Source organism: Muscardinus avellanarius, assembly GCF_963383645.1.
Source record: "Muscardinus avellanarius genome assembly, chromosome: 11".
In the NCBI taxonomy this organism is placed as follows: domain Eukaryota; kingdom Metazoa; phylum Chordata; class Mammalia; order Rodentia; family Gliridae; genus Muscardinus; species Muscardinus avellanarius.
In genome coordinates, this window is record NC_137797.1 from 83,218,444 (window position 1) to 83,241,839 (window position 23,396).

A 23,396-nucleotide genomic window follows, 5' to 3' on the forward strand; every position below is an offset into this window, starting at 1 on the left:
TCATATGGTAAGTTCATCCCCAATCTTCTGAGGATCCTCCATACTCTTTTCCAAAGTGGTTGCACTAATTTGCAATCGCACCAACAATGTATCAGAGTTCCCACTTCTCCACATCCTCACCAGCTTTTGTTGTTATTTGTTTTTGAATGATTGCCATTCTAGTTGGATTGCCATTCTAGTACATTTGATTTGCATCTCTCTGATTGCTAATGATTTTGAGCATTTTTTTCATGCATTTATTTTCTTTGAATTTCTTTTATGAAGTGTCTATTTAGCTCACTTCCCCATTTTTTATTGGTTTATTTGTTTTCTTAGTGCTTAGTTTCTAGATATTAATAGTCTATCGGAGGAAAAATTGTCAAAAATCTTCTCCCATTCTCTTGGCTCTCAGTTGAGGTTAACAATACCTGACTTTAAAGTGTACTGCAAAGCCATTGTAATAAAAACAGCATTCTACTGATACAAAAAAGATACATAGACCAGTGGAGTGAATAGAAGACTCAGAAACAAATCCACCTAATTACAGCCAATTTATTTTTTACAAAGGGGCTCAAAACACACACTGTAAAAAATATAACCTCTTTAACCAATGGTATTGGCAAAACTAGTTAATCATATGTAGAAAAATGGAAATAAACTCCACTTTCTCACTCTGCACAAGAGTCAATTCAAGATGGATCAGAGACGTAGAAATTAGATTAGAGACCTTGAGGCTCCTTGAAGGGGGCATAGGTCCAACACTGCAAAATGTAGACATAGGTAAAAACTTTCTCAACAAGATTCCAAAGGCACAAGAAACTAAAAAGTGAATCAATAGGTGGGCTATAGTCTTAATTTGCACTTCCCTCATGATTAATGATGTTAAGCACTTTCTTCTCTATCTGTTGGTCATTTTTATGTTTCTTTTGAGAAGTGAATATTTAAAACTTTGGCCCATTTTTAATTGGTTGGTTTTTCTACTCTTGAATTTAATGTGTTCTTTATGAGTTTTGGATATTGACCTCTTCTCAGCTATATAGCATGAAAATATTTTTTCCCAAACTGTAGGTTACTGTTTAATTTTATTAATTATTTTTTGTGCAGAAAATTTTTGGTTTCATGTAGTTTCTTTTACTTATTTTTGCCTTTTCAGCCAAGTGTGGTATTAAAAAAAAATGTCGTTGTCAAGGACAGCCCAGGGTCTTTTCTCTTTGCTCTTTTGTAGGAATTTTATAGTTTCTGGCCTTATATCTACTTTAGTTGATTTTTTGGTATGAAGTGAAATAAGAGTCCAATTCATTATTTTGTATGTAGAAATCCACTTTCTCAGAACCATTTATTGAAGAGACTGTTTTTTGCCCATTATGTCCTCTTGATGTCCTTGTCAGAAATGGTTAATTCTGTATATTTAGATTTATTTGGGGGTTCTTAGTTCTGTTATAAATATTCATGGTTATTTTTATAATTCCTTGCTTGTTACTCATTTCAATTCTCTTTACATTTTGGATATATTATACATACTTACATTTTTGTGTACTATGCATACTATTTCTAATATTCTAAATCTGTGTTTGATTCTGTAGTTCATTGTTTTAGAAATCCCAATTCATGATGTGCTTTTCCTTCAGTATTTTTTGATATTTAAAAATGATTCTCATATATGCTTTCAAAACTTTTAATGTGAGAATATTATAGCATGTAACATGAATGCAAACTCTTCTAGAGAGGGTCTGCATTTATCAGGTACCTATGATTACTTGAATTAAGATGAATTATTGGTTTGAAGTTTTAGCAAATACTCAAATAGGGCCCACTTGAGTCCTAAATTATAAGGACCATTTTTCTCTCCTATTGTCAACAAGTTTTGAATCAGGGATTTAGTTTTCAGGCCCCTGTAAAATAAACATTTATATGTAATTCATGCTACAATCAGGAAATCTAGTCATTGGGATCCAAGTGGGATTGATCAATTATAGAACTCCTGTTTCATAAATTTTCTTGCCCCCTCTTACTTATGCTTTAAGTAACCACACAAACACACAAAAGAAGCTCAAGAACAATTTCCCAGAAATTTACTTATCTTTGACTTGTATCTTTAGCTTTTGATTGGTCCTTAGTTGGCTTCCAGGTTGTCAGAACATTTACATATACCTTTACATATTTTATTGAGCAGTTGTTAGTATTTCCATTTAGATTCCAAGTCCAGGTGAACAGTGTGTCATAATGCTGAATATATAAATCTTATGATTCACAATAGAAAGAAGAAATAAACAGGTGGATCATAAAAATTATGCATGCTAGAAGAATGCTAAAATGATGTATATAATATTCTAAGATAGATGGGAAAGTTAAATTATTTGAGCTCTTAGTCATAAGACTCTAAAGACATGGAAGATCCTGACATGTACAAATTATCTGATGGTGAGTAAAAAGATAGTAGAAACAAGATTTTGTGATAGACATATTTCTGCACAAGATACAAGATGGCACTGGTAGTGATACTTTCCAGATTTCTGAGACAAACAAGAGGGATTAGAGTAGTTTTTGAGTGAATGTGATTTATATTGATATATTCACAACTCATTTTTTACCTTTTCCTCAGTTATTAAGTTACATTACATTATATTGAGACTCCATATACTATACACATGAGGATAAGGTAGAAAATGAATTGATCACAGGCATTCTATGATAAATTATTGGAGATTAATTATTGAGGACAAAAACACTTGATGTAGATCTACCATTTGTAGTTTCCAAGACATGCAGGTGGACCTGTGACAGGAGAAAAAGAAACATGGTGTATGCACTTAGAGTATTAAGATTTCTTTCATTTATTTGTTTATTTTTTACTAGAGATTAAACCCAGGGGAATTCTACTTCCAAGTTACACCTCCAGCCCTGTTGTAATTTTATTTTTAAATTGGGTCTCACTAGGTTGATGATTCTCACTCCTTGCTGAGGCTGTCATCAAATTTGTAATACTCCTGTCTCTGTGTTCCAAGTACTGGGATTAGGATTCCAAGTACCAAGCCCGGCTTAGGATTTTTTTTTTAAAGATACTTATGAAATTGTCTCTATAATTCCTTTTATAAAGGAGAACTGTGTTAATCAGGTAAATCATAATGGGTGTTTTTGGCAGAGCCAACCCTTCTACTTGTGAGCCATGAAGCAAAGTGAGATAGGAAGGAATCTTTGATCCACAGTCTTCATTAGAGGGCACCCCCAATGACTTACAGCTATATAGAGAGAAAATATGGAGGATATTTTTGCTTATATATTATGTGCTTGCGTATAAATTGAGCATGGATATTGATAGGTATTTAACTTTGTGAGCTGAAAAAAGATTTCTATCATGAAATTCACTCTTATAGAACTTAGTAACTTGAGGAAAAAGGATAAAGTTGTAATTTAAAATATTTAAGAACAATTAAATGATAATCCTTCTGATATTGACTTGAATTGTAGTAAAATTGCAGAAAAGGGTTATCCTGGAACAAACAGAACTTCATCTATGGTTGTGTAAACTTGAAGTCAGAATAGAAAAAAACACAGCCAGTCAGGGCTTGGGGAGGAATACACAAAAGAAATAAGCACAGATAAAGATCCATTTGATGAAAGAAGAGGGAAATTGTAGAAGCCAAGGATTTAATAAGCACAGTGGAAAACTGAGACAGCATAAGAGAAAGTGTGGCATGTTTATTATATTATATCATACATATTAGAGAATATGGAGGCATCGAAGATTCTTGTGCAGATGAGTAGCATGTTGAAGTGATTTTAGAAGTTCATCTTTCTCTGTAAGTGTGGATCTATAGGGTAAACAAAAGATGGAGACTAAGAATTTATTTTGTTTGGGCGAAACCCGTCTATTTGTAGTATGCTTTTTATTTGATTATATAAAAATAAATATTTTAATTTATTTTGTATGTTAATATAAAATACTAATGTATATAAATGTATTGTTTTATTATTTTAGAGGAATTCCAGGGAGGAAATGTGGTACAATCATTCTTACAGCAGAGGAATTAAACTGTTGCAGGGTAAGTAAATATTTCTTTTTTAAAAATCATTTCTAATAATTTCTTTGAAGTACTTTCTGAGATTGTACTTTAATAACTGTCAAGTAATTTTATCAAAGTACTTAAAATAAGTCTTTACATAGTTCTGTTATTCATCAAATATCACAATAGCTACTTTACACTGTGGCCAGAGATTACATCAAACAGTTATTTTAATAAACTTTTTAAAGTATTAACCAGTATGAGACTAAAATCTAATATCAACAGTGCTTTTTTAGGCAGTTTCATAAGAAATTGTCAGTTATACCAATATCAGTTCAATACCTGAAAAAATCTTGAAAGTATATGTCTACTTTTGAAGGAATATTTCTTATCACTTTAATTTACTTTATGTATGATTTGTTCCACTCCCCCCTTATTTCTAAATGAGTTATTTCAAAATGTATATTTGTTTCATCTTCTGCCAGCTTCAAAGATCCACATTTGAAAAAAGAATCAGCTACCACTCCAACTAGGAGTATGACTTAGAGCACCTTGTCTGTCTTTCTGGAAAGCTGTTATTTTTAGCTGTGATTTGCTGATACATCCATTGACTCATGTTCAGTGATTTCACTGCTGACAAGAAATGATGTGATGGGTGTGAAATGCCACTCCAGTGGAGATGATGGCTTGCAGAGTCTGAAGCCGAAAGTATCTGTTTCATTTGAGTCCATGGATCCCTGAGAGTTGTTATTTCTGGAGGGAAAAAGAAAAGTGTTTGCCCTAGGTTATACCTCTAGGAATTTTGTTTTCAATTTCTGCTTAATGACTTTAGAACAAAGCTTCCAAAGAATACCAAAAGCCTAACATTCTGACATTGGTCACAATCTTTATACACTGTGGTTTTTATTATCCCAAGATATTTTTTAATTTAGTTAATTATAGTAGATTTATTTACATTATATATTTGTTAGTACAGGGAACTATCTGATATTGACATGATAGAAACTGAGAATGTAAATTGATTGCATAGCTTTGGGATTCTAGAGAAAGAGGGAAGAGAAAAAAGTGAGATAATCATAGGCAACTATAGTAACAGTTTTGTGGAGAAAATTCAGTGAGAATGATTTAAAACAGAATTCCAGTACTTAAATAGTTAAAAATAATTAATTATTGAGGCTTTCTTCTTCTGCCTGTGTTGCAGGAGAGGGGGATACCAAGGACTGAATCCAGAGGTGCTCTACCATTCAGCTGCACCCCAGCCCTTTTGTTTGTTTTTAAACAGTCTTGCTAGGTTGCTGAGAGACTAGCTAAATTACTGAGGTGGGCTTCAAACCTGTAGTCCAACTATCTCATCCTCCCAAGTACTGGGATTACAAACGAACATTGTCATGCCCTGCTAAAGCCTTTCTATCCTTCATCCTGCCTTTATTCTTGTCTCCTGGGACAGGTCACAGAAACTTCAGTTTGTTATATATAAAATCTGGAACCTACCTGCAGTACTAAGGCTATTGATATTAAAGTCCATCAGAATTAAATTGCCTTTTGGTCCTGCTGTCAGTTTGTACTTGGTCTTGTCAAGTTACCTGACTACCTGAAGATTTACTTTCTGTATTTGAAGAAAAAAAAAAACTAAATATGTGAACCAGCTACTAAAGCATCTGCAAATATTTATCTCTGATAATTGACTACCATAACTCTAAAGTATAAGACAGTGCAATTTGCATATACTAAAAATGCCTTATAAAAATAGTACAATTATTCACATGTAGAAATGCTAACTGTTATCTTTTTTTTTATAAAAGTGGAATAATGTTTATACTTCTTGGCTTTGAATTTGTATATGGGTCTTATAAAATGTGCTTTACATAGTGAGAGAGGGAAAAGAAAGTTAACATATTAGTTAATATGTTATTCTATTAAAAGCCTAAGCTTATCAAGATGATTAAGTACTCCTTGAACACATTATTATAAGTTCTATTTCAAAACAGAATGAAGCAACTTAAATACCTTCTACTTAAATTTTGTTGCATTACTTGGAAGAATATAGAAAATGTTTTATAGTTTCCATGCAAATGAAGTAGAATTTGTTATTTGTGCTTCTGTGTACTTTTACTCTCTCCTGCTACTTCAAAAACATCTGAAATTATCTTCTCAAACATAAAATATATTTTCTAAATTATCTTATAAAGCATAAAATATATTTCTCATAGTTAGAATCATAGAGCTAATATATTATGGACATTGCTTATAGTCTTAGTATAACTTTACCTTATGTTCTCTAAATTCTAATGGTTAACTATAGCTTTCCAAGATAATTACCATTATCATTAATACTTATAAGCCTTGAAATAGATTTTTTATGGTAGCATATTAGAGTGCACAAGTGTATTCAAAGCAATGTTGATAGCTATTTCAGAAGAATCAATGCCTTTTTGCTTTATATTTTAGATATTCTAAAAGAATCAGTTATCATTCAGAATTTTAATGAAATTATTTTACTCACATTCAGTGTCATACAAACCTACTAGTTCTTTTTTGTTGTTGTTGTTTTTTTTTTTTTTTTTTTTTTTTTGGTGGTACTGGGGATGAAACCCAGGGGCCATTTGCCTCCCAGCTACACTCCCAGACCAATTTTATGTTTTATTTGGAAACAGGGGTGAAATCTTAGGGTACTTTTGATTTGCATCTCTTTGATTGCTTATGATGTTGTTCATTTTTTCATACATTTATTGGCCATTTGAATTTCTTCTTTTGTGAAATGTCTAGTTCACTTGCCCTTTTTTTTTGGGATTATTTGTTTTAATGTAGCTGAGGCTGGCTTCAAACCTGTACAATTCTCCTGTCTCAGCCTCCCAAGTACTGGTATTACAAGTGTGCACCACCATGCCCAGCTATAGTTGTTTTTAAAGCAGACTGTCATAAACTCATGCAGCGAGCATAACCTTTGGAGTCAGGACATTTAAATTTCAGTCTTGTTTCCTTCACTGTTCAGATAAGCAAAGTTATAATATAAACTTGGAGACTTAATTTTCACATTTATAGAAGAATAATACAATGTATTTATGCCAGACATAGTAACACACACTTGTAATTCAAGTACTTGGGAAGCTGAGACAGGAGGATTGCAGGCTTGGATCCAGCCTCAGCTTAGTGAGGCTCTTTGCAACTAAGTGAGATCTGTTTCATAACAAAAAATTTAAAAAAGTAGGGCTGTGTGTGTAGCTAGAATGCCCCCTGGATTCAGTGCCTAGTTCCTCAAAAAATTTTTAAAGCCAGTTTTTGTATGTATGTATGTATGTATGTATGTATGTATGTATGTATTTAACTTTTGATTAGTGAATTGTAGTCAAATATCTTACTAGAGTACAAGATGGTGGAGGCATACATGCACACATCACCCAATTAACCCTTACCCAATTCCCACCTGATTCCCTCCCCCTCCCTCCTCATGTTTGGCTTACATCATGTACAATAGAAAATTTCCCTCTTTCCCCCTCCCATCCCCTCAATCAGGTCACCTTCTTTGCTCATCTATAGTATCTACTTCTTCGTTTAGAGTTCCTCCTATCACTTATTTTCTCCCTAGCTTTTGCATATTTGGGAGCGCATACAATTTCTTACTTTTCATGACTGACTAATCTTACTTAGCAAAATATCCTCCATTTCCACCCATTTTCCTGTAAATGATATAAATTTGTTTTTTATGGCTGAGTAAAATTCCATTGTTTACATATACCATAATTGTGTAATTCATTCATTTTTTTGATGGACATCTTGGCTGGTTCCATAGTTTGCCAATTGTGAATTATACAGTTTTGGACATAGATGTACCTGTGTTCGTTTGGTAGTTTGGTTTCCATTCTTTTGGATACATACCCAAAATTGGTATTGCTGCATCATAGGGTAAGTTCATCCTCATTCTTCTGAGGATCCTCCATCTGGTTTTTCAAAGTGGATGCACTAACTTGCAATCCCACCAACAATGAAATAGAGTTCCCACTTCTCTGTATCCTCGCCAGCATTTGTTGTTTGTGTTTTAAACGATTGCCATTCTAGTTGGAGTTAGGTGAAATCTTAGGGTACTTTTGATTTGCATCTCTTTGATTGCTTATGATGTTGTTCATTTTTTCATACATTTATTGGCCATTTGAATTTCTTCTTTTGTGAAATGTCTAGTTCACTTGCCCATTTTTTTTATTGGATTATTTGTTTTTAGTGTAGAGTTTTGTGAGTTATCTGTATATTCTAGATATTTGTCCTCTATCAGAGGAGTATGTGGCAAAAATCTCCCATTCTCTTGGCTCTTGGTTGAGGTTCTTGATAGTTTCCTTTTCTGTACAGAAGCACTTCAGTTTAATGCAATCCCATGTTTTGATCTGTCTTTTAGTTTCTTGTGCCTTTGGGGTCTTGTTGAGAAAGGTTTTACCTATGCTTATTTGCTGCAGTGTTGGATCTATGCCCTCTTCAAGGTCTCTGGTTTAATTTCTAAGTCTTTGGTCCATCTTGAATTGACTCGTATACAGGGTAAGAAAGTGGGATTTATTTCCATTTTTCTGCATATGATTAACCAGTCTTGCCAATACAGATGATATATTTTCCAGTATATGATTTTTGCCCCTTTGTCAAAAATCAATTGGCTGTAAGTGTGTGAAATTATTTCTGAGTCTTCTAGTCTCCATTAGTCTGTGTATTTGTGCCAGTACCATGCTATTTTTATTATTATAGCTTCGCCGTATAGTTTAAAGTGATTCCTCCTGGATGGTTTTTGTTGCTGAGAACTACTTTGGCTATTCTGCATTTTTTGTTGTTCCAAATAAATTTAATGACTGATTTTTCTTTGTCCGTAAGGGATGACCTTGGTAATTTAATGGGTATGGCATTGAATTTGTAGATGACTTTTGGAAGTATGGGCATTTTTATGATATTTGTTTTGCCTATCCATGAACATTGAAAATCTTTTCATTTTCTAAGGTTTTCTTTGATTTTTTTTAATGTTTTATAATTTTTTTGTAGAGGTAATTTACCTCCTTGGTTAAGTTTTGTTTTGTTTTGTTTTTTGTGGGTCTGGAGATGGAACCCAGGGGCATTTGGCATCCAAGCTACATTCCCTGCCCTATTTTTTAATTTTTTATTTTGAAACAGGGTCTCACTAAGTTGCGGAGGGCCTCACTAAGTAGCTGAGGTTGTCCGCGTACCGTGGATTCTTTGATCGCAGCCTCCCACATGCTGGGATTACAAGCATGCATCACCATGCCCAGCTTACTTGGTTAAGTTTATTCCTAAGTTTTTTTTTTTTTTTTTTTTTGTGGGATATCCTAAGTTTAAGTGATTTCTGGATTTCTTTATCAGTGGACTTATGGTTGGTATACAAAAAAGCTTCCAATTTTTAAAGGTTCATTTTGTATCCAGACACCATGCTGAATTTGTTAGTTGTATAAGTCTTTGGGTTGGGTTTGTTAGTTCTTCTAAGTATAGTGTCATGTCATCTGAAAATAGTGAAAGTTTGAGTTCCTCTTTTTCTATTTGTATTCCTTTGATTTTCTTTTCTTCCCTCATTGCTCTGGTTAGAGCCTCAAGTTCTCTATTGAAAATAAGTGGTAATAATGGTCATCTTTTTCCTGTTCCTATTTCTAGAGGAAATTCTCAAGTTTTACCCATTTAATATGATGTTGCCTATGCACTTACTGTACATTGCCTTTATGATGTTAAGGTATGTTCCTTCTATTCTGATTCTCTGCAGTGGTTTTAGCATAAATGAATGTTGGATTTTGTTAAGTGCTTTTCACAATCTATTGAAATGAGTTTATGTAATGAATTACGTGGATTAATTTTTGTATGTTTGACCCAGTCTTGCATACCTTGGATAAATCCTATTGGTCATGTTATATGATTTTCTTGATGTGGTTTTTAATCTGTGTTGCTAGTATTTAATTTAGCAGATTTGCATTCAAGTTTATCAGTGATATAGGCTCGTAGTTTTTCTTCCTTGAGCTATCTTTCTTTGGTTTTGGTATTAATGTGATTTTTGCCTTCATAGAATGTATTTGGGAGAGTCTCATTTCTTTGTATTTCACAAAATAGATTGAGGAATATTAGTTTTAGCTTTTCTATAAAGGTTTTATAAAATTCACTTGGGAAAACATCTAGTCCTGAAATTTTTTTTTTTTTTTTTTTTTTTTTTTTTTTTTTTTTGCAGGTCTAGGGATGGAAATCAGGGGCATTTGACCTCCAAGTTACACCTGCTGTCCTATTTTTATTCTTTATTTTGAAACAGGGTCTCACTAAATTATGGAGGGCCTCACTAAATTGCTGAGGCTGTCTGCGAACCATAATTCTCCAGTCTCAGCCTCTCGAATTCTGGGATTACAAACATGCACCACCACACCCAGATAGTCCTGCACTTTTTTCGATAGTGACTATAACTATTTCAATCTCTTTTATTGCTATTATTTGGTTTAAATTTTCTATATAATTTTGTCTCAATTTAGGAAGATTGTATTTATCTAGAAAGTTGTCACTTTATTCCAGATTGCCTATTTTGTTAGAGTATAGTTTTTCAAAGTAGTTTCTGATAATCTGGATTTCTACACTGTCAGTATAATATCTCCTTTTTCATATCTTATCTGCCGGAGCAAGCTGGCAAAAGTATGGGTTCCAAAGGGAGTAATGAGGATTAAAGAATTCAAGCATGGAAGGGCTACTAGTCACTACTAGGGCACCCTGGGTTTATTCTCTTGTGGTATTTATACAGTATCTAGCTTCAGGATACATAAGAATGCAAGCAAAACCCTGGTATAACACACCCTAATCTTAGAACAATAGCATCAATCTTTCTGAGAGAATCTTCATTGCATGACAATACACCTTGTTGACTCTGGGCCAAGGACAGTCAGAAGTACTCTTTTAGTAAAGATAAGGGGAAGACCTTAATGGTTTCCCACAGTTCCCCTTTTTTATTATTTTCAAAGAAAACTATGCCTATCTTAGGTTTTTTCCTTCAAGTGTCAAGGATTATTCGTCTTTGGATAATACAGAGCTATAAACTGTATATCCTGTCTTAGGTTTACTTGTCCCAAGGAAATCTTACCCATCATTTGACTACCAGCCTCTTAAATGGGGACAGTTTACAAACATAGATTTTCTCACTTCTGCTGAATAAAAATGTTCGCACTTTGTCCAAGGACCACACTTTTTCCTGAGTCTCTAATAAGCAAGGTATTGGCAATATTATGTAAAATAGGTATTTAATTAAGATATGTCCTCCAATTAACACTATGATTTCTACATGTTATATCAGCTTAACAGGGTAAACAAGTTATTGGTGGGCTAACATTTTTACCTTCTTTCTCTGTGTAACTAGGGCCCCCCAAGACTACACCTTTAATAGCACAGTTACTATCAGTCTTTGTACTTGTCTGCAATACCACAGGCGTCAACTGCAGTCATCCCATCTTCTTGACATTTTTATAAAAACATAAGGGTGTGCCGATTCTTTGTCTAGAATAATTAAAAGTTTCTGCAATGGGTGTAAAAATTCAAAGCAGAAAGTCCCAGCAATCGTGAGTTGTTACTGAAGACAGTGATCTCCTGTTGTTCCCAAACAGCTGGATGGAGTATGGGAGGATCTGGAACATTGGCCCAATATGCCTCAGTCATCATTGGAGCTGGGAGCATCATCAGCATTAATCCAAGGGTCTTCCATTTTTGCATGATCCATATGTTGCACCAGCCTCTAAGGTATCCACCATGCATTATCTTCATCCTGCGAGAAAACATAACATGTCCTCGTCCCCATATTAATACAGGGTCGGGAACTTTCCAAATTCCTGTACAAGGATCTTTCCATTTTAAAAAATTATTTTTGGAGGATGGATGCCAATATCTGTGTCTGCTGTGTGACCAGTTTTATCAGCATTCAAGAAATTAAGAATAAAAGCATGATTTAAAGAGTTCTGTGGAGAGACTTGATAAGTAAAATAAAAAATTAATGTGAGTAAAATAAAAAGTAAGTGAGTACGGCAGAATGTGAAAAACATGAGAGAGGTCCGGTACACATGGCATGTAAAGTTTTAATGGCACGGCTCTCCCGGGATTCAGGGCGAGGCACCTGGATCAGGGCCCGCGTGCCTGTCAGAAGCTTGAGGACGCGGGCTCTCCTTTTCAAGGTATGCATCTCGCGAGATGGGGGTTTACATACGGGAACGCCCAATTCTCGTGGGGGTTTCAGACCCTCCCTTGCCCTGCAGAGGTCATGTGACACAAAGTCACACGAGTGCAGGACCCAACTTATCATCCCGGCCTTTTGATGGTAGGGATAACGGATGACGATTGGACCCTCTAGCTTCTTCCTGCTGTGAAGGGGCGTCATCAGGGGCCCCAGGCCGGGAGGAGTCGGGAGTCCAGTCCCCCAGAAGGGGGTGCAGGTGGGTGCATAGCTGCAGTGCGAATTGGAGGTTACTCTGGACAGCTTTGTGATGTGCGCTTGAGGAGGCTTGAACAGGCAAGGGTTATTAAAGAAAAAAACAAATCGTGAGATTGAGCAGGTGACCAAAAAGGAGACTGGCTTACTCAGTACCTGGAGAGCTACCCTGAGCTGGCAAAGAGGATGGAGGTTGAGGGATCCAGGAGCCGTCAGTCTTCAGCCAGGCTGAGTAGGGCCAGTGGCGGGGCCTGGTCTGGAAAGGTGCTCCCTCTGTGTTGAGGCACCTGGGGCTCACCCTTTTCCAAGGGCACTGTTCCAGTGGCCCTCCTGGCTATACGTCTGGCACAGTCTGATTGGTGGGCGTGGCTTCGCCCCACTTCAGGCAGGCTCCTGGAGGTAGTCGTCGTTGCAGTCCTTCACACCTAGGTGGTGCTCCAGAGGGCTGAGCCGCCACCGCCAGCCGAAGGGCAGCTACCAGGGATCTGCTTTTTGGCAAAGTCGGAGTGTATGCTCCATCTCTGCCTGTTTCCCTCTGGAATTAAAACTTTAGATGCCATGTTAAGGTTCTGTCAGCTGTGACAGACCTACACTCACACACAAAGAGCACGTCCCGGGGCGGGTGTCTGGCAAGAATGGCAACGCAGACTCCCCATGGGCAGACAGAGGGTGTCACCCCAGCCCTGGCCTGGCCCCGGTTTTCCCGCAGCACCTAGGGCGTGCCCAAGCGGGCCGGAAAGGGAGCCAGAAGCCAAGCACGTTTAAGACCTTGCAGAGCGGCCGGGCAGCCGCCCAACAAAATTGCAGTCTGGTGGGGCCAAGATGGCGACTGTGACATCACCAGGCAGTGACTTCGCGCCATCACAAAATGGTGGCTGGTGGGAAAATAAATGGCAGCTGATAGGGGAGAACATTTGGAGGGATATCAGACTGCTTAGAAAAGTTCCTAACTATTCCTGGGCCACCGCAACCCATTTCCCAACCCGTATCAAGGCAGACAGGCTCTCAGGGCATCTGCTAGTATAAAGGTTCGACTTCCCATAATTGTTTCGCAGGCAGAAACGAAAAACAGGAAGTGGGCGTCCCCGATTTCCCTGCTCAATCGTTCGGAAACAGAGGTTAAGAGATAGAGAAGAACGTCTTCATCCCTTCTCAAAACTGGAGGATGACCTGGTCATCCAGAGGGTGGTCCCAGTTTACCAGGGGACAATGGGTCACCAAGCGCTTGGATTTTGGGGTCCCAGTGGACTGGAAGACCCAATTCCGGAACCCACTAACCAAGGGAAGGAGGCAGTTTACCGGAGTGAAGCGTTGCCGGCCAGTGCTGGCTGCAACAGAAGCGCTGAGAAGCTGCTGGGGGCGCGGTGGAGCTGGGGCGCGTGGATGCCAGTGGCTGGTGTGGACGGCACTGGTGGCTGGCGCAGGCGGGATCAAACGGTGGCACGCAGGTGGCATGGCTTGCCGGGTTTGCGGCGTGGAGACAAAATGGCTTCCAGGCATGTGGCAGTCGCTGAGGCTGGGCCCCGAGGAGCACCGCCAGTGAGCCTGGCTTGGGAGGGCGAAACGGAGCAGCAGCAGCAAATAGAGCTATGCCTGGCATGGGTGACTGTGGCGGACACCGAAGCCGGCTGTGCGCCACCCAATGAGCCTGGCTCGGGGCAGGTGGGGCAAATCGGCCAGAGGTACCGGCGGTGACTGGAGCGCCGAGCTGGAACGGCGGTTTTAGGAGGTCCATGCAGCAGGTAGAGGTCCTGGCCTGTGCAGGAGGTCGGCAAGCAGAGCAGTTGCCAGCATCATCCAAGGAGCCTGGCTCTGGGCGGTTGGAACTGACAGCCTGGCGGCCGGCGGAGCCTGCATGCCCCGGCGGTGGTGGCTGCGGCCGCGGTAGCAGTGGAAGATGGCTGTCGGCGCTCCAGAAGAGAGCACATGGGCAGGAAAAGATGGACACCGGCTCTCAGCAGAGCACAGGGCCGGAATGATGGCTGGAGACTCTCAGCAGAGTGCAGGATCAGAAAGACGGCCAACGGCTCTCAGCAGAGCGCGGGGCCGGAAAGATGGCCACCGGCTCTCAGCAGAGCGTGGGGCCGAAAAGTTGGCCGCAAGCTCTCAGCAGAGCTCGGGGATGGAAAGATGGCCGTGGACTCTCAGCAGAGCCCGGGGTGGGAAGAAGGCCGCCGGCTCTCCCGGAGAGCGCAGGGCTGGGGAAGAAGGCTTACAGTCCGGGCAGGCATGGGGCGGCAGCGGCGGCAGTGGTGGGAGCAACGCCTGCAAGCGGAGCGCTGGTGTGGGACCTCACAGTCGAGCTGCTGGCGGGTCGGAGAGTCCGGGGCTCAAAAAGAGAGTAAAAATAAAAACATAAAAAAAAAGAAAAAAATGGGGAGGGACCCAAGAGTTCTCCCAGTTCGGAACCAAATGATAAGTAAAATAAAAAATTAATGCAAGTAAAATAAAAAGTAAGTGAGTACGGCGGCTCTCCCAGGGATCAGGGCGAGGCACCGTGGGGCCCTTGCGCCTGTCCAAAGCTTGAGGACGCGGGCTCTCCTTTTCAAGGTATGCATCTCGCGAGATGGGGGTTTACTCGCGGGAATGCCCAGTTCTCGCAGGGGTTTCAGCCCCTCCCTTGCCCTGCAGAGGTCATGTGACACAAAGTCATACTAGTGCAGGACCCAACTTATCAAGACTTCTGGGAAGATGGCGACCGAGAAAAGCGGGGCTTAAGAGCCCCTCTAACAACCAATCTCCATTACCACAAAATCAGCGCCTTTCATAGCCAGAAAACACCATCACCAGAGAAACAAAAAATCACCAGGCTCCAGAGAGAAAGCGGACTGAGAACAGAGCTCAGAGCCACAGAGGAGATACACCGGCCTCATGCCCGAGGACGCGGCAGCAGCGCCATACTGCGGGCGGCAGCGGCGAGTTCACCGGACGGCTACAGCAAGCCTAGGTGAGCCGCTGTGGAACAGCCAGGCGGGATTTCTCGGCGCAGAGAGCATCTAAAGCTCCCAGTGGCTGAACTCAGCACATGCTGCAGGGATTCAGAGTGGAACTCAAAACCAAGAAGAAATACGCCAGCCTCACGGCCGAGGGCGTTGCAGTGGCACCATATTGCCACAGGCGGCAGCAGAGGCGAATTCACGGAGACTAGTACAGCTACATCTGCATACTCAAGAACAGTGAGTCAAATTGCGGGCCACCGAGGAGAAAAACCTAACCCTAACCCTAACTCCCTGGGACTTGACCCAGTGGGGGAGTGGCGGTGGCAGAGATATCACACCATAGGAGAACGTGCAACCTGGCACCCCCCACAGTCTAAAGCAGCCTCTATCGATTCTCTGGGTCGGAGACTCTGTGATACAACCCAGTAAAGGAGTAGTGGGGTCTGAGATACTACTGACTCGAGATCCAGATCACCTTAAGTGAAGTCATAGTGACTCAAGGGAAGAACCCAGAGAAGGCACAAACTTTCGAAATCATGGGAAAGAGTAATAACAATGGAGCAATGAATGCCCACAAACTCACAACATCAGAACCCGATAAAACAGAAAATCAGAGATTTCTAGAAGATCAAATAAGGAAAATAACTGTAGAAATAATACAGGTGCTTTGAAAAGAACTCAGAGAGAGCCAAAAAGAGATAAAGGATGCAATTAATGAAGTAAAGGCCTCAATTCAAAGCACAAACAACCGATTAAACCACATGGAGAACAGAATCTCGCTCTTAGAAGATGATCATTCCAAAAATGAACACATAGTTTCTAATCTAGAAAAACATATCCGACAGCAGGAATCTGATATTGAAGAAATATGGGCCCATTTTAAGAGAGCTAACCTAAGAATAATTGGAATAGAGGAGGGAAAAGAAAGTGAAAACAAAGGGATCAACAATCTCTTCAAGGAAGTAATAGCAGAAAATTTTCCAGACATAGAGCAAGAGGTCGATACACAGGTCCAGGAAACTTATAGAACTCCCTTAAGACAGGATCGGAGAAGAGGATCCCCACGCCACATAATTGTCAGAATGACCAATGTGGAAGCCAAGCAGAGAATCTTAAAGGCAACAAAAGCAAAGGGCAAAGTGACATTCAGAGGAAAACCAATTAGAATCACTCCAGACTTCCCAAACCAAGTCATGAGAGCCAGAAGGGCTTGGAGTAACATATTCCAAACTCTGAAAGAAAACAACTTCCAGCCAAAAATTTCCTACCCAGCAAAACTTTTTATCAAATTAGATGGAGAAATAAGAAGCTTCCATGACAAACAGAAACTGAAGGAATTTATGTCTTCAAAACCAGCACTAGAGAAAATACTCAAAGAGATTAACTACAAAGAAGAAATAGGTAACACACATCAGAACTAGAGAAACAAGATTTTCCATCCAACAGACAACTAAGATTGGTTATCTGTGGAGATTCATTATTTATGTTAGTCTGTTACCTATCTCTAAAGGGTATTGTTTGCCTTTATTGTTGTTAATTTTTAGGATTTCTAGTTGGAATATTAATATACCTTCAGATATAGCATTTGGAAATATTTTATCCCATTCTATTAGTAACTGTTAACTCTGTTTACATTGTCTTTGGATATACAATATGTTTTTTATTTTTTAGGGAGTTTGTATACTCTTCTGTTGCCTGTGCCATTGAAATCATAACCAAGAAATCACTGCCAATTTCAATGTTGTGAGGTTTTATGACCCAGATTTTCTCCTAAAAGTTTATAGTCTTAAGATTTATATTTAGGTCTTTTATCTATTTTGAGTTAATATTTGTATATGGGATTAGGTAAAGGTCCAATTTTATTCTTTTCCATGTAATTATTATTTTTCAACAATATTTAGTTAAAAGATTATTATTTCTACCACCAAATGTTTGTGGAAACCTTGTCAAAAATAACGACAATATAGGGAAGAATTTAGGTCTAGGCTTTTATTTAACTCCAATGGTTTATATATCTGCCTTTAGAATAGTACTACACTGTTTCAATTATTGTAGCTTTATATGGTTTGAAATCAGAAAATATATATCTTCTAGCTTTGTTCTTTTTCAAGATCGATGTGGGTACATAGAGTCCATATTCCATATTAGGATAGATCTTTTTTTCTGAAAAATAAATGTATAAATATATGATAGTTTCACCTAAAAAACAGAAAAAAATAGATTCTCTGGTAAGAAAGAAAGCAAAAAGAAATATTGAAATGTTATCTTTAAGTCATCAAAAGCTTGGTATCAGACAAATGAAACTGTTATGTGAGATTATCATTTTTAATTTTGTTTAAATTGCTATAATACTAGAAGTCAACTACTAAGCCAAGCATAGGAGGGGGGGATAGGGAGAGAACGGGGTGGGGATTGGGTAGGGGCTGACTGGGCAATGTGTGCATGTATGTCTACAAAAGTATGTATCCCACTATGATGTATGAATACAGTGCACCAATTAAAAATAAATATGAAAAAATAATAAAAAAATTAAAAAAAACATACAAATATGTAATTATAATGCAGATGAAAATGAAGGTGCTTTAGTTTTTCTTGAAGCCCAATATCATAGAAATTATTTTTAAATATAGTTATTCAGACATTTCAGTTTACTTGTTTATAATTCTACCCTTCCACAATAGATCGTAAACAGTATTGCTAGAGTTCATCTTATTCTCATCTAATCTAATCACACATTGGTCCCTAACATGGGAAATGCATGCTAAATGTTTCCTGAGTAAACAGGATTAAAAAAAAAAAAACTTATTTTCTAAAAATGTGTACCTGAATAATTGAAAATATGAATAAAAAGTCTATGTTATAGCAGCCTATAGTCATTTCTCAGAGAGGGAATGTTAATGGTTTTTGAAAAGTAATGGTTTTATGACTTGAATGAAAAGTTCCTGGGGAAAAAAATTAAAATCCCACTATCCTCTAAAAAAGCAATTTCTGTTTTCTGGAACTCTCCCACACTTGGCCATTTGCATTAAAATGGGAAATTTGTTTTCTTGTCAAGTCTTTCTTGAGATCTGCAGCTTGTAGTTATTTATAACTCAGCTTTTGAAATATTTTATTAATTTTGCTTTCAGGATGCTGTTTTGATGCAATTTTGTGCAAACAAATTGGACAAGAAGGATTTCTTTGGAAAATCAGATCCTTTTCTTGTATTTTATCGAAGTAATGAAGATGGCAGGTAGATTTATTTTTTATTCATTTTAACTGTGTGGCAAAGGTGATGTGTGAATTATTTGTCACAAGCTCATTAGGCTGATAAATGGAGGAAAATATCTTGATATTTTTTAATTAATGTGAATTTTTATCTCAATAGCAGTGTGTAACTTTATAAGCATTTCATATGTTCTGTTTGATACTTAAATGAATGATTTTCTGTTTCATAGAAACACTTTCTTTTTACATTTTATACAATTTTAAGTTTACCTTAATTCCTTGGAAGAATAATATTTTATAGAAACCTAAAAATACTGAAACAAATACAGATTTTATATTTCTGAATGTCTAAACCATTTTCTTCGAGAAGGATGTTAATTATATGATTGTTTTTATGCTATAATGGTTTTTCTTCCAGTAATATCAGAGTCTAAAATTCAATAAAATTTTTCATTGTATTCCAGTAAATTTGGAGATTTTTTTGCTAGTCATGATTAAATTGTTTTCTATATGGCTTTGGTACATGTCCATGTGTTGTGGGGCACAATATAACATGTATGGTTGTACTATTAAATATATTTGTTGTTTTCTGTGACTCATATTGTACTGTCAGAATCTGTGACAAAGTTCAGTGGTTAAATTATGGCTAAGGTTATGTTACTAAGATTTAAATCATGACAATGCTGCTGAATAGCTATAGGACCATGGACACATTTTTAACTTAAATGTTGAGACTCAGGTTCTTCATCTATAAAAAGTGAAAATTATCAGAGCTCCCCCACAGGGTTGTTAAAAGGATTGAATTAGTTACTAACAAAATATACTTAGAAGTGTTTTTGACATGTAAGAAGAACATAAACACTTTAATATTATTATTATGATTACTTCTGTTTTTAATACAATATTTCTAAAAATGTATTTGGAAATTAAAAGTGAGGGGAATAAAATGAAAAAACTGTCACTATTGATACACTCAAAAGTGAAATTATACAACATGTCACTGTTATATACCAAGTCAATACAATCCTCCATATAAACAGGAAGTTTACTACTTAAAGTGAATGCACTGGGTAGTTTGAAATCATGTTTTTTTTTTTTTTAATGAGAGTTTTGTTGAAACAGCTACTGGGTATAACTATTGGCTATAACTGTTCTGGTACAATATTGTTGGATTTTATATATCACTTTTGTATTTTAGTGATCATTTGCATTTGAACAACAGTTTTTCTTACATGAAAAATATTAAAGAAAGCAATAGTAATTTTCAGTCATTTTTATACTTTTATTAGTGCATTATTATCTGACATCATAATTTAATTTATGGTGATAGTGACATACATGCACACAGCACTCTGGGGGCTTCCCCTGGCTTTTTCCCCCTCTCCTCTTCTCTATATAGGATAGTGAGATTCACATTGGTATTCTCTCATACATAGATACTTCATCTTCTTGGTTTCACTGGAGTTTCTCCTCCATTATCTAAAGTTCCTGCTTATATCCCAGTTACTCTCTAGCAGTCATTTCAAAAGTTAAAAAAAAAAACAAACTAAATAACAGTTCAAAATTTCTTATGTCATGATCCAGGCTTGGTGGCACAAGCTCATAATCATAGTACTTGGGAGTCTGAGACAGAAGAATCGCAGTTCATGGCAAGCCTCAGCTACTTAGTGAGGCCCTCTGCTACTCAGTGAGACGCTGTTTTAAAATAAAGAATAAAAAATAGCGTCGGGTGTGTGGCTTGAAGGTAGAATCCCCCTGGGTTCCATCCTCACTATCACAAAAAAAAAAAGAAAAAAATTATTGGGTCACAATATTCTTGTCTCCTCTTGACTGAGCTCCTTATTTCCCATTTTCATTCTTATTAGTTTTTTATGTAATTTTTAAATTTTTTTTATTTTTTATTGGTGCATTATATTATTTTTTATTTGTAAAAATCAGTTGTGTAATCATAAGATTTTAGTTTATCAGACTACTGGTGTGGTTTTTTTTTCCATCTTGAAAAAAAAAACCAAAAGTACTAACAAGCCCTTTCCCTTGACTAGTCTTTTTCTTTAGCTATTGTATTAGTTGACTTTCTGTTGCTGCAACATGTCTGGGATAATCAAATTAAATGAAGGAAAGGTCTGTTTTTGCTCACAATTTCAAAGGCTATAGTCCACAGTCAACTGGCACCCTGCCTTCACATCTTTGTTGAGGCAGAATATTATGGCCCAGCAATGTCTCTCACCTCATGGTCACTGAGAAGTAGAGCAAGAGGAAGGGGCCTAGCCTCCCAGTTTCTCCTTAAATTGAGGGCATCCCCAGTGACCTAACTCCTGGTAGGCCTCTTCCCATTAACACCACAGGCTGCTGACCAGCTGTTACTATTTAGGCCTTTGGGATCAATTTAAATCCAAACCAGTACAACCACTCTCAATTTCTCTTTTGCTGAATTGTTCAAATTTGTTCACACTCTCAATTACTCTTTCTTAAATTCAGACACTTTGCCTTAGTTTCTCTTTTCCTTATTAAACCCACAACCAGTTTTTTCCCCCAACACTTCAACAAAACTGCTCTTCGTAGTGTTCCTGGTGATCTTGATACATTAATGACCAATAGATTTTTCACTGTATCTGCATTTTACCACATTTTTAATCAATATTACTTATAAAATAGCTTCAGGACTCATTAAATTTGCAGAAAATTAGTTGTGGTAAACCTATTGTGAAATCGCATTGCTTTATATTATAGTGAGCTGATCATACTTAAAATCATATGTCTCTTTTTATTAAATGGTATAACAGCAACAGATAAATTATCAAATATATTCTTACACAGAGAGACAAAGGAATGACTATTATAATAATATTTTATTGCTGAATCAAAAAAGTAACTGAAAACTTTTTTTTTTTTTTTTTTTTTTTACAGTTTTACAATTTGTCATAGAACAGAAGTTGTCAAAAACACTCTAAATCCAGTATGGCAAGCATTCAAGATCTCAGTTAGAGCATTATGCAATGGAGACTATGACAGGTAAAATAAATGGCAATTTTTTTGTATAAAGAATTGAACACAGGGGTATTCTACCTGTGGAATACACCCCCATCTCTTATTATTTTTTATTTTAAATCACATTATTGTTAAGTTACTGAAGATTTTGTGATCCTCCCATCTCAGCCTTTCAAGTACTGGGATTGCAGGCATGCGCTATTGTGCCTAGCTAAATAGTAACTTTTCTGAGGATTCCAAATGTTTAGATTTAGTATAGATCTAATAATACAAACCAGATTATTTTTTAATGTCAGTGGTTTCTTATGTAAATATGTAATTGGAAAAGCATGGATTATTTACTCAAAAAATTCAAATAACTTTTTTAATTCAAAATAAGAGTAATAGATAATTTGCTAACTAAAATTTGGGTAAACCAACTAATTTTTCAAGAATGAAAAGGTGCAAATGAAAAAATGTAAAGTACATTGAATATTAGTTGAAGTTTATTACTCAATAAACATTCTAAGCTCTCATTGCCTCAAACCTCTCACATGGTCCACCCTTCTAGATTGGAACAAGGAGGCACACGTGAGAGATGAGACTGTGGCCAGACTGTTGTACACCATGGCAGGCACTTGAAAATGCTACTAGGCATAATTCTCCTTAGGGGCACTGACTCTTAAGTATACATTACATTTAGAATAGTGATTTTACAAATAGCTTGGTGAAGTAGGCATGATGATTGTTCCACAACACCCATGGAGATTTCTTTTTTTTTTATCCTTTTTCTTTGTTCTTTCTTTTGTGTGTGGGGGGTCTAGGGATGGTACCCAGGAGGCATTTGATCTCCAAGTTATACCCCCTGCCCTATTTTTTTATTCTTTATTTTGAAATAGGGTCTCACTAAGATAAGGAGGGCCTCATTAAGCATCCTCATTAAGGATCCGCAAACCGTGATCCTCCTGCCTGTCTCAGCCTCCCAAATGTTGGGATTACAAGTGTGTGCCACCACACCTGGCTTGGAGATTTCTTAATATAAAAGTTTATTTCCTCTTATGAAAGTTTATTGTAATGTTATAATATAAAACCTTTTGCCTATTCCCAAAGAAAATAAATGAAAAATAAAAATATATCTTCTTTTATTTTATCTTATTACTAGTGTATTAAGAAAAGGGCACCAGGCATGGTGGTGCATGCTTGTAATCCCAGCATTTGGGAGGCAGAGACCGGAGGATCAAGGTTTGTAGACAGCCTCAGCTACTTAGCGAGGTCCTTTGCAACTCAGTGAGAACCCTGTTTCAAAAATAAAAAAAGACTAAAAATAGGGCTGGGGTGTAGCTTGGAGGTACAATGCTCTTGAGTTCCATCTCTGGTACTGCTAAAATATAAGGGGGTTGGCGAGTCTATTTTGTTAATCAGTATTATACAAGGACCTACTGCCCACGAATATGTAATTAAGTTGACTTTGAAATGTATGATGCCACTTAACTCCCATTTTATTAATTTAGTAAGACTGTAATTGATTTAAATGAACTTATTTTTTGTCTAACAAAGTAGTTTGTAGCTGGGTGTGGTGGTGCATGCCTATAATCCCAGCACTTGAAAGACTGAGACAGGAGGATGACAGGTTTGAGGACAGCCTCAGCAAGTAGTGAGACTCATCAACCTATTGAGACCTTGTTTTAAAATAAAAATAAAGTAGTGCTGTGGGATAGAATGCCCCTGGGTTCAATACCCAATAAAAAAGAAAAAAAATTGTTCTCATTATGTAGTTTCTGATTAGTAGCACATAGACAGTCTAGTAACTATAGAAATTTAGATTCTCAGGCAATGTCCCAGACCTACTGAACCAGAAACCTTGAGAAAGAGGTATAGTAA

The 23,396-nt window shown here is 37.4% G+C and overlaps 1 protein-coding gene across 2 annotated transcripts in view; it reads left to right on the forward strand.

The window, feature by feature from the left end:
- The window catches only part of CPNE8 (copine 8), a gene marked incomplete at both ends in the record, with an annotated part of 248,034 nt that overhangs the window by 110,606 nt on the left and 114,032 nt on the right, over positions 1 to 23,396 (forward strand). For both annotated transcript variants that reach the window (XM_080705259.1, XM_080705260.1), the window contains 3 exons: positions 3,959 to 4,022; positions 18,470 to 18,573; positions 21,456 to 21,560. In XM_080705259.1, the coding sequence (XP_080561385.1) occupies positions 3,959 to 4,022; positions 18,470 to 18,573; positions 21,456 to 21,560 (273 nt within the window). The remainder of the gene's footprint in view (positions 1 to 3,958; positions 4,023 to 18,469; positions 18,574 to 21,455; positions 21,561 to 23,396) is intronic.